This window comes from Myotis yumanensis, unplaced genomic scaffold (genome assembly GCF_028538775.1).
Source record: "Myotis yumanensis isolate MYYU_CA2020_CCGP unplaced genomic scaffold, mMyoYum1.0.hap1 SCAF_1, whole genome shotgun sequence".
NCBI lineage: Eukaryota > Metazoa > Chordata > Mammalia > Chiroptera > Vespertilionidae > Myotis > Myotis yumanensis.
Window position 1 is genome coordinate 145,341,697 of NW_027223752.1, and position 12,513 is coordinate 145,354,209.

Sequence of the window (12,513 nt, forward strand, 5' to 3'; positions counted from 1 at the left end):
AATAAATGCTTACTCTTTGACATTTTATTTATTTATTTTTAAATTTATTACAGATGTCCCCTTTTCCTCAACCCTGCTCAATAAATGCTTATTAATGAAAGACTGGAGGAAAAAATGATATATGAGATGAAAACAAACACTTTCATCTACTTTTTAAAAGTAGACACTTGTATCTTTCACAAATCACCAATATTTAGGTTCTAAAAGAAGCATATACACCATGTAGGTTAAAATAATGTAAATTTTTAAATTAAAATATATATGACCTAAAAATAATTATAAACTAACTTGGTCAGCCTGAGTGTCTTGTAATGGGAGAGATGTTAGAAGATGAAAAGGAAATTGTAATACTGCTCCTGCCTTCATGGGGAATTGTGATCTAATGCATGACATTCATTCTGTGGCTCAACTCATTTCAATTGTTTTTGTTTAATGACATGAAAAAGGAAATCTTTCCACAAAACCTTTGAGTAGCAAATTTGTCCTGGTATGAGGGGAACTGTATTTCAAAGTAGAAAAAAAAAAAGCATATACACATACATCTGGACAAAAGGAACAGATCAGAAAAACTTAGTAACTGTCTTATAACCTAACCCATTTCAAGGAAATAACTTTTTTCCTGAATTTATTTCTAGAAAACTTAATAAGAAAGTCCAATTGGGGAACTGCAATGCCTTTACAATAAACAGAAGGAAAGGAAAAGATATAGTATTTTTAATTCTTAAGACAATAATTAAAAAGAAAACTCCATCCTAGACTTAAAGCCCATTTCCCCATAACATTTTATTTTTCACAACCATCCCCCATGACCTGGTGTCCAAACTGCCTTTGAGCTGTTCCTGGAATGTGTACAGCTGGCTTCATGGGCCTAATGGCACTGGTTCCAGAAAGGCTGGTGAAAATATTAAGGCATCAAGGGACCAAGGCTATGTTTACTAATACTGAGATGTGGTTTTGATGAAGAAAACCCCAAATTCAAATGGTTATTAAACATTTGTTTTTGAAATGCTCTGCTGCTTGACAGAATGCAGTCATTCCCCTCCCCCCAACTCAGTGGCCATGGGCAGTCACAATCTGAATGGGCTCTAACTACACCAGGCTATTCCCGCTTGCACAGGCTACCCCTACCCACATAGGCTACCCCCACCCACACAGGCCACCCCCATTCACACAGGCTATCCCCACCCACACAGGCTACCCCCACCCACACAGGCTACCCCCACCCACTCAGGCTACCCCCACCCACACAGGCTACCCCCACCAACACAGGCTACCCCCACCCACACAGGCTACCCCCACCCACACAGGCTACCCCCACCAACACAGGCTATCCCCACCCACACAGGCTACCCCCACCAACACAGGCTATCCCCATCCACACAGGCTATCCCCACCAACACAGGCTATCCCCACCCACGCAGGCTACCCCCACCAACACAGGCTACCCCCACCCACACAGGCTATCCCCACCCACACAGGCTACCCCCACCCACACAGGCTACCCCCACCAACAAAGAGCATGGGAACCAGAGGGTGGAGATATCAGCAGAAGACAGCAGGTACTTTCTTTTGTTTGTCACCTAAAAGAGGGAGTTGCTGAACCAGCACACTTCTTTTCAAACCATATCACATATGAAATAAACTTGTTTATATCTGATTTTGATAATATACAATATATATTTTTGCCTTGGTTGTGGATTTAGATAGATGGTTTAAAAAGCTCCTAAAACCCAACAATGTTGACATGTAGACAATGGGACTGTCCACTATATTGATTTTCCTTACCTCAACATCCTTTTTCAGTTTCTCCAGGAACACCTTTTTGTTGTCGTCATCAATGTAAATCTTTTGGCCCTCATTAATGAAATCATTATCCTTTAAAGTTGGCAGTTCTTTGGCCTAAAACAAATGAACAAAAGAATGAGAAAGAAGCTTGAGTGAAATCTATTCTAGAGAACACCTACACCTTCTAATCCTGGAGGTTAAGTTTCTGCCCCTGGAAATAGAGTGTGCCCTGTTACTACAGGGGTCTTACCCAAGGCACAAATGTGAGGTGGCTTGTGTACCGCAAGGGGGCACTAGTGAGCTGTGGCTGCTGGAAGCATTCCCACTAGGAATGGAGGGTGAGATATACACCATATTATAAAGCTTTTGTAACAGATCTCACGGTTTTCTTAGGAATGAACCTGACTGCTTTCTTAGATTCACTTTCTTACAGGAAGTCTTCTAAGTATAGAATTTGTATTCTTGGAATTGTCAGGAACCCTCAATTTTCTTACTGGTACAACCCAACTGTACATCCCCCACACTTTCTGGGTAGCCTTTGCTGGGGTCAGGTTACAAATAACATGTTATCTTGTCTCAGAAAAACACCATCCATAATCGTATCTAATTTTTGAGTTGGGGAAAATATGCAGCCAGAGATTAGCCATCTGCCCTCCCAAGCCTGCCTACTCCCATGTAGAAGGAAATTCTGTTTTCATTTGTACAATGTCAAAGGAAAGTGTATTATTTTAGCATAAAACATTTAGATATGAAGTTCTACTCTTTACAAATAAACAAGAGGGTGGTGAGCTGGCAACTAAACTGGACTTAGGTTATACAACACAAAATAATGGTGGCTATCAAAACATGGGTCACAAGCAGGAAGAAAATGCTAGCTTGTACTATAGGATACTACAGGCATATAAATTTAAAATAGTGTGGATAATTCTATTTAACTTTGTGCAACCTGCATTTTGTGAGAGTTTAAGACCATTCAAAACTCCTCCCCACTCCTTTTTAGCTAACCTAGCTTACTTCCAGTTGAAATGAATCCAACATAATATATTCTTTAATATACTAATGAATGCCTGAATGGTTCTCTTTTCCATAAGTGTGAACTATATGTAAAAAAATCCAAGAAAAGAACATATTCTCCTTTCTGGTCCCCATCCCTTCACCCCCCTTATTCAGAACAATAAAAGAAAACTCACTGGGCATTACTACCATCTTTCAAACGCCTGCTCTGCTCATGTCCCCCCTATTTTATAAGGTATACACGCGTGTGTAAACTACTCACATCTATGTGTACACACACATATATGCACATATAGTGTGTAAATCCAAATTGGTAGTTTTGCTAACATTGAGAAAATTTGAACAGTTTTGTGATTTTGAATTTGATATAGCTACTGCCAAAATAATTACTCTTACAAAACAGGTATAGCAAAGCTCAGAAATCCAAAGATCCAATTCAATAAGCAGTTACTGAACGACTGTCATGTATAAGAATGCAAAGATGAGCAGGTCAACATTTCTAGTCTAAAGGCACTAAAGCAAGTGGGCTGAAGACTGGGCAGCATAAGTACATAAAATGTACAGGGAAATGGGGAGAGTGGGGAGGAGACTTGCAAATACTTTTATGGCGAGACATAGAGTCTCAAGGAAATGAAAACACAGCTCCATTCTCCACAAAAACACAAGAGGGGCTAAATCCCCTAAATTCGTCATTAATAATTAAGAAATAAAGTAATAAATGTAAAAGAAAACCCTAAACTCAAAGAGAGCACATTCATGTTAAATGTTTGATGCCATCATGTTGGATCCTTCGTTCTTCTTCCATTAGAACTATAAACACAATGAAGTTACACCACGAAGAAAAATGCAGGATCCGAAGTTTAACAAGCTCATTCAGGGGGCAGTGAGGCCTGCCACAAATACAAAACTGGAAGGGCCTTAGGAAAAGGGGTTGAAGACAGAGTGATGCACAAAAACTGAGATGGAGAATGATTGTGATTCTCCAAGTAGACAACCTGAGCATTACTATGTTTTGGGGTGTGTACGTGGTGGTGGTGGGGGGTGTTAAACATCAGACACCTGTCTTAACTCTACAACTCATTTCATATGTGTAACAAAGAAGGGGAGAGGGCCTTTGTTGTATGAGAGAGAAACCGAAGGCAATACACGGCACCTCGGTAGGTGCTGCAATAGCAGGCGCATTCATGCAGGTAACGCATCCCAGCTTCACCCCAGCAGCATGGCCTCCTGTGACCAGCAAGGCCAAACTCTGGATGCCCAGGACCACCCTGCTAAGTGAACTTGTGGCACTACGGACGTACTTCATTGGATCAAGTTTAAAAAGGGCAACCAGACTGATGGAAGGACGTAAGGGCTGATATGATTGAAAGACTCAAGAGGCAAAGGTAGGTCCTCAGAATCCAACACTGGCCTAAAAACACCCAGCCCATGTGTCTGTGGGATGACAGAGCACTTAGCAGCACCAGGGATTTGGAGACCTAAATCCTGAGGTTCCAATCCTGGTTCCACCCCTTACTTGCCAGGAACCAGGGCTGGGTTTTTGGATCTCTTTAGACAGTTGCCCTATATGCAGAATGGGGACAGCAACAGCAGCAGCAACCTTAGGCCCGTGCTAATGAGCACCTAACATGCCTCAGTTTACTTAAGGTGCTTCATCTCATTTACTCTCTGCAACCACCTTAACTATCATTCTGAAGCTCATTGTACAAGACGAGGAAGCTGAGCTTAGATAAATGATGCAACTTAACAAGGTCTCACAGCCCAGAAGGTGAGCCTGGTCAGCCAGGTATGCTGAGATGGGAACCCAGGCTGTCTGACGCTTAGTCACTGGGCTAAAGTGGAATTGTTCTGAAAACTCAACCAAAACCCAAGTGACAAATGTAAATAGTGAGTGGCACTTATTATCACCATCAGCGTCATCACCATCTCTATAAGCATTCAATAAATTGTATGGATTTAAAACTGGTATTGCCTTGGCCAATGTGACTCAGTTGGTTGGAGCGCTGTCCTGCACACTATTCCCGGTCAGGGCACATACCCCGGATTCAGGTTCAATCTCCAGTTAGGGCAGGTGTGGGAGGCAACTGATCGATGTTTCTCTCTTACATTGATGTTTCTCTCTCCCTCTTCACCATCCTCTCTCTAAAATCAATAAAAAACCCCAAAACAAAACAAAAACAAAACTGGTATTAAAGATTGATAGTGCAGACATTTTCTTTTAAAAAGAACTTTAAATCAGCCATTCTTTTCTACTAAGAACTAGATGACACAGATAAAAGAAAACTTTACTGCTTACCTTTTCAAAAATTTCAAGCTCTCTGATAGTGAGCAACATTTATATTAAAAACTCTAAACACACACCATTTACAAAAAGAGATGATAATTATTATGCTGTGAATTAATAGACTTAAATCTTCGGTGTCACACTGCCCACAAAGGTGGCAAAGGCGATGCCTGCAAAGCAGCCCAGAAACCACTGTGGGCAGCCCTGGCGTCTGCCCTTTGCTTTGCAGCACCGCATTATTTGCACTTAGGAGTGTTTTGAAAGCCTCAAAGTCACTGGGTCTGGTTATTTAATGGGCGTCTTTCATACTCTTTCTAGTTCAAAGCAGAGCCAGCCGGAAGGTGGAAGAAAGCACTGGAGCTAAAGACATCAGGTCAGAAACACTTCTTAACTGTGGACTCCCCAAGGCTGGCGTCCAGCCAGCAGTCAGCAACCTTTCTAAAGTAATAGCAGGTTAAGTCTTTATTTACTAGTATTCACTCTGAATTAAGTTCTTCTGCCAGTTCCATGTAGACTGGGAACCTCCAAGTGTGAGGGGGGACTTGCGGAGTACCGTGCACGGCACATGCCAAGGAGGACGAGGCATGGCGGGACCTGTTGTGCCACCTCGGCAGCCCTGGGCTGCAGCTACGCCTGGGGCCCCGGGAGCTGCTCCCAGGCCTGGCTGGCAGAATGAGGCTGTGGAGTTCAGCACAGCCCAAGGTTCACGAGGCAAAGTGACTCTCCCTTTTGCATGAGGTCATTCCACTGGGGTCGGGTGGGCCTCAAATGGCATCCATCTCTATCAATGTGACGTGAAAATGCACAAATACAGCTACAAGCATAAGCAGAGAGACACCGTTCCTCCTGCCACTTAGCTATCCTGCTCCCACTGTTTGGGTAACGTTAGCAGATGAATATCCCTCAAACTTTCCTGCTGGGTGATGCCAGACCACGGTCCAGGTTTCTACTTAGGACATGGACTGAAGCCTGAGGATATGAGCACAGATTAGATCAGCCACCTGGGTTGTATCTCAGCTCCTCCAGTTATTAGCTGTGTGAGCTTGAACAACTTACTTAACCTCTCAGGTGCCTCATCTTTAATTGGGGATTAGCAATCAGCACTGCTGTGAGGATTACACAAGTTCATATATGTAAAAAGCTTAGGGCAGTGCCTTCCACATGGAGGGTTATTCTTGCTATTTGCTGGTCATGTTCCCAAGTGCGGCTTGCAGTATCTAGAGTTAAGCTCATCAGTGCTAAATCCAGAGCAAGATTAAAAAAAAGCACACAAAAAGATGTTGGCATATGGAACTAGTGATATACTGAACCAGCTGCTTAATGTGCCCAAACCTCAGTTTCCTTATCTATATAATGGGAAGTTAATAATACCTACCTAATAGGGCTAGTGTTTGAACTAAATGAAACAAAACATAGTGCTTGGCAATAAGAACTCGCTCTATATTAGCTCGTGTCTTAGTTACACATAAGCCATAACCAATATAGTTACAATAGTGTGTTTCTTACTAGTGAAGAATAGACTTATCCTTTTTTATCCTTCCTGCTTTTTTAAAGAAATAAGCTCTTTAAACTTGGGATACCAGTAACCTAGACCATATTTACCATTTCCTTTGTTTTCAGGTTTTATTGTTAGTCACAAACATCTCACATAAATTTTCTACATATTGTCTTTACATTTTGAAGATACTTTCTTTCCTTGCTGCACACAAACCTGCCACACACAAGTGCAAGGTTATTATTTCATTTCCCTGCATCAGACATGGGAACATAGAGGTACATTAGGTGCATTAAAGGCAACACTGGCCAGAGGCTCTGATCGCCTGCCGCGCTGCTCCATCCTTGCTCTCTGAACCTCACTGTGAACTGTCCTGGCTAGAGAAACCTCTGTGATCCACTGCAAAAGCCTCCAAATCAGAAAACCTCACTGAAAATGCCCTCGTTAGAAGTCTAATGAGAGTAAAATGTTGCTATATAATAATAAAAAGTGGGTAAATTAACTTCTTAGAGTAATAAAACATCTAAATTTCTATTTAATAATATGGAATAAAATTTAGTACTTTTAAATATATGGCCAAAGACAGAAATTTGCTGACTTTTGTCTTACCTTAATTTTCTATGGGTTAGTTTTCCTCAGTGAGTACATCATAAGAGTGGGTAATTTAGTGAATGCTATTTTGCTGACCTAAAGCAAACATTCACTAACTGAAATCCTGTAGCCAGAAAACATTAACTAAAGTACTATAGTGTAATAAACTCACTGGGAACATAACTTGCTAGGAGGGGTAAAAAGAAAACTGTTTCAGTATAACATGTTTCTCCCTTTCTGTAACTACATTATTGGGTGAAAAGTTTTTGGTTTCTTTGAAAACACAGTATTATTGGCTGTTCCTCAGCAAGTCTACATTCTTCAATAGAAGGAAGCACATTATGTAACAATACTGGTCGTGGTCAAAATGACTTATATGTCACTAAGACGTGAATGAACATTGATGACGACAGAGTCAAGATTTACACAACTGCATCAGAGCTTGAAGATACCCAACGTCTGAAGATAATATTTTAAATGTATAAATGCTTCCGGATATAAATAGTTACTTACTCCCCCGTGCTCAATAAAAGATCTAAATGATCTGAAAGGACAGATTTGGCCAGGATTTAAGATAAAACAGAAATATGCAGAACTAACAGCTACAAAGTTTAGAGCTCTAATTTTTAGAAAAGAACATGTGCTTCTGTGGCCAGCTCAGCAGACAAAGACCCAGGAGTGAAGGCGGAGAGCAGCTGCGGATTCCAGGAGGCCACGGAGGCACGGAACTCCACTCTTCCCAAAAGAAAGGTGGAGAGGAGATAAGAACAAGGCACTGGAATCTCCCTTCTAATATAAAAATATTTAGCACTTTTAACAACCACTTTAAATTCCAAATCACTGAAAATTTTGCAGATTCTCTGAAAACAAACCACACACACACACACAAAATAAATGCTTATCAAAAGGAATTACATTTTCTATTTGTTTCAAATGGAAATTAATCTGTTTGTTTACTTATTTCATTAGGTCCTGTGTGTTGACGTCTGAATGCTGTCATATTCACAAAGTTTAGTAATATTGGATATTTTAAAAGTTAGTAAAGCCAGAAATTATACAGAAATTTTATTTTACTGAGATGTTAAAATCTAATTAACTTTTAGATGACTCAAACATTTTTTTAAAAAAATCACAGATATTTGAAACCTGTATTCACATTCAAAAACATAACTTTAAATACACAGAATTCAAACTAAAATGAGACTGAATTTTTATCATCATTCTACAATTACAGTAAATTTAATTACATTAAATTATACAAAAAATATTGCATTTTAAATGGCCATTAACAATAGGGGGGAAAAACACATGTATTTGAAGTGCACAGAGCCAAAATCTAGAGCCTACAGAACCAAGTTTTTTTTTTTAGCGTGGATGGAAACCTTAGCAGGAAGATAAACTGTACTCCTGTCACACTTGAGTGTTTAACACAAACAGGATTTTGGTACCAGAAGGTTTCAATGCAAAGGATAATACACAGCATAGTACCCTGTGATTAAAGGACTTGTATTTCAGAAAGAAACGAATTTTTGTTCGATGTGCTCATTTGGCAACCCAGTTAAAAGAAGTCTAATTGTAAGCCTTGATGTCAAAGATTGCTGCCTGGTGTCCCTTTGATGGGTCGTGTTGTGACACTTGGAACTGAATACACAACATAAAAAATATGTACTAATTACTGTCTCATGTTAGGAACTGATTTACTTGTTGCTACAAGCTTACCTAAATGAAAATAAACTTGCAAAAAAGACTAAATCCCTTTTCACCACGCTTGCCAAAAAAACTTCATAAAAGTCTGTGGGGCTGAAAATACACTCCGGAAATATTCCTGTAGGGGAGAGAATTCTAGGTAATCCTGACACTGGAGCAGGGATAACGATGATTTGATTGAATATACGTGGTACCAATTCTGGGGTAATAAGAGATGTTAGAGATTTATAATAAAATCAGTTCTGCTTCTCAAAAATATTCAAGCCACAAATTTGATACATGAAAAGGCAAATTTGTGAAACATGGGTAAAAATACATACAGAAATAGTAGGGGTAACAGGTGTTTTCTCACAAAGGCACATATAACAACCTCTCTTAACAATGACAGCAGAATGGTCTATACAAGTTTATGGCTTGGGAAATGATCCAACAGTTCAATGATAACTTATAATTTCCACAAGGACAATGTGTACATTTGTGACTGGCACCTGAATATGAGTTCTTATTTTGAATGTGTTTGTTTATATGTAAATATAAAAAGAGAACATACCTCAACATACATGTGAAAATACCTCAACATACTTGTGAAACAGTGCTACAGTTAAGAAGCACAAAACTGGGCGAGCCCTATCCTAATTTTGCAATTTGGAACTGTTAAGGCAGAACACAGCTGCTGGTTATTTATTGCCCCTAAAATTTTCAAGCTAACATTAAAAAAGTGATAATTGATTCCTCTTCTAATATTGTCATACTTTTCAGAATATAATGGCTCTTTAAGTGGCCATGTCAAAGGTGGCAGTTTGGTTTTCCTCCACAGGCTGTGCTAAAACAGTTAAGCTGCATACAAAATTCACAAAATAGATTGTTACAATCTGATTGAAAGATTCTATTGCATGGACATCGATAGTGATAATCTAAAAAATCTTAGAACCTGAAAACTTAAGTTTGCTAAGTCCTATAGTTTCTAGTTTAACACTAATCCAGCGAACATCATAATTTTATTAGTTCAACAATTATACATCTGCAGCAGTGTGGCTTAAATTCAGGCAACGCACTAAATTTTGGAAGTCTTCTCTCTACTCCAAGTCTTTCTGGAACTACCGGGATAAGAGTTGTCAGCTTAAAAAAAAAATCTCACATCTAACAGCACTGCTCCATGTGTGCTTGGGATCTCTAAGTTGAGTTCATTCAAGTGAAAAAATTAATCTAAGGCAATTGAGATTTTACACAGACTGGCTTGAGGGGTTTATCGCTGTCATCAGGAAGATGCTCACCAGTCGTGTGCATGTGATCTTTCTTTTTCACACACGCTCTTTCCAGTTGGGAGAAATTCCAAATGCATTGAGTTTTAAAAACTCCCAGAATAACCCCTATGGTTTACATCATAGGGCTCAGAAGGCTTGCTCAGACATCTGCTGACACAGTATGATGGTTCAGAACATTTTTTCCATTAATAACAGCAATCGCCTTGGCCTATACCTAAAACAGACAGGGTTTTGGTGGCTGCCAACTCCAGGACTTCTCCAAGTCCAGTCTGCAGCTGAAGCGCACCTAGGGAGGAGGGGATCGTTTCATTTGAAACCAGAGAGCCTTATAAACACGAAAGTATGAGGACCAATGATACGATCAAATCCTTTTTAATTTTACAAGTGAGGACAAAGTCAAATGATTTATCCCCAAACCCCAAACTTCCATTAATGGCAGAGCAGGGCCGGGGACTCAGTGTCCCTAACACTATGTTTGGGGTCTTTCTCCCAAAGCCCCTTTTCATAAAGCATCTCTGGGCCACAGGGCAGATGGTACCAGCACTGCCTTTAATGTGAGGCCTGAGGAACAAGCCCTGCTTCTGCTCTGAGGGGAGCTTTCCCCTGCACTGTGGGTGTTGGGGAGGTGTTCCTCACAGTGCCTGGCAAGCGGAAGCGATTCACTTCTACTTTGGAAGAAAAGAAATTTTACAGAAGGCTAAAGCATCCACTGGGTCAGGCCTAAAAACCTTGGCAATCCCCCTTTAAATGACCATCCGCAAACGGGGGGAAAGGAAGCACTTTTAACTGAGAGCCGAAGAAACACTCCCAGAGGGACAGGCGGCTGTGCTTTTGTGCCCCAGGCTCCGAGCTGGCCCTGTCGTTAGGTTACTTTTAACTGCAGCCTGGAGAACCAGATAGAGGTAGTAATTAATTATAATGTGTTACAATTTAAAAATCACAAAAGAAATGCTGAGAACTGCTTTAGGAAAGCATTTTTCGATGTAAGGGTATTAACAATTAATTCTCCTGAACCTTCAGTCAGTACTAGGTAAAATGTCAGCGAGGGTGACAGTCACTTAATTGCCAGTGCAATTCACAATGCCTAAGAATCGACAAGGCGGCTTGTTGTAGCCCATTATCAAAGTGTCAACAATGATTATTGCCAATATAGTTATACAAATGCCAATTGCAGGGCAGCTGTTTTCTTTCAAATGGGTTCCAGGGAGAAGGTTATATGTTAAAAGGAATCTTCTTATTGGGACCCTCTGACTCCACTACACAGCCTTACCTTTACCTAATAAAATCAGACATGAGTTTTGAGAAGAACTGTGCAGAATGATGAACAAAATGCATATTTGTGTAAATCCCCAGGACTCGCGTTCTCGAGAACATGGGCTTTTTAAAGAGTCAGGTCAAATCCCTCAGAAATCAAGTGAGTCCAGTTATGTTTTCTTTTACTTCCCCGGATTCCCTGCTGAGTAGCTTGCTTGCTGGCAGCATGCAAAGGCTGTCATTTGGTAAAAAGCAGTTCGCTCAGCTATAATTACTAATTTGATGTCACACTGGAATTGCAGCGCAGCTGTGAAAAGATCGACCACCAGGGAGATTCGCATTTCTCTGTCTCATTTAGAGGAGGCTAAACTGCTGGAGCCATGAATGGAAGATGCCCTTCCATTAGAAAGGAAAGAATTAAAGAATAAAACAAGTCATAGCAGCTGTCAGAATTTGAAAACGGTTTAAAAAAAAAAAAAAGAAAAGCACCGTTCTCTCTCTCTCTTTTTTTTTTTTAATTCAAGACATCTGTACTTGCATGTTCTGATACTTGTTGCCATGAAAGTGATCCCATTTTTTGTTGGAATATAACTTCTTTATTTCCTTCAGTTTCACCTTCATTATTATGCTAATGCAAATCACACTAATTACATGTCAAGCTGAAATCGAAGGGAAGGGGCTTGTCTGCACTATATCACTAAATATTTGAAATGACAGTTTTAAAACTTGTCACCAAGTTAAAAGTATGGGGAATTAAAGCAGTTACAATGAGTCAAATGAAGAAAAACAAAGAACCAGATTATGAGTTAAGCGATGCTGATGGAGATTCTCTATGAAAATTGTTCTCTACACCAGGATAATCATTTTGTAGAGAACGTGGTTACACAGTGAGAGCAATGGAAATAATATTCGTACAAATCATTTGGTTTCATGTAGAAAACAAATATTTTTAGCCATCTTCCAAATATTTCTAACTAAGGTAACAGTGATGACATTTATAGTTTTATTTGTGAAGACAAAAAATAGCATGCTTTCTGGACAAGTGAAAAATATTAACTGATCATGGAGAGAAAACCTGATCATTGGTGCAAAAAATAAGTGCAGAAATTTTGGGGGGA

General features: G+C 39.9%; 1 protein-coding gene across 1 annotated transcript in view; it reads right to left on the reverse strand.

The window, feature by feature from the left end:
* Positions 1–12,513, reverse strand: part of PIP4K2A (phosphatidylinositol-5-phosphate 4-kinase type 2 alpha) — a 158,105-nt gene that overhangs the window by 13,148 nt on the left and 132,444 nt on the right. Inside the window, exon 7 of the mRNA XM_070432798.1 lies at positions 1,786–1,899. Within this exon, the coding sequence (XP_070288899.1) occupies positions 1,786–1,899 (114 nt within the window). The remainder of the gene's footprint in view (positions 1–1,785; positions 1,900–12,513) is intronic.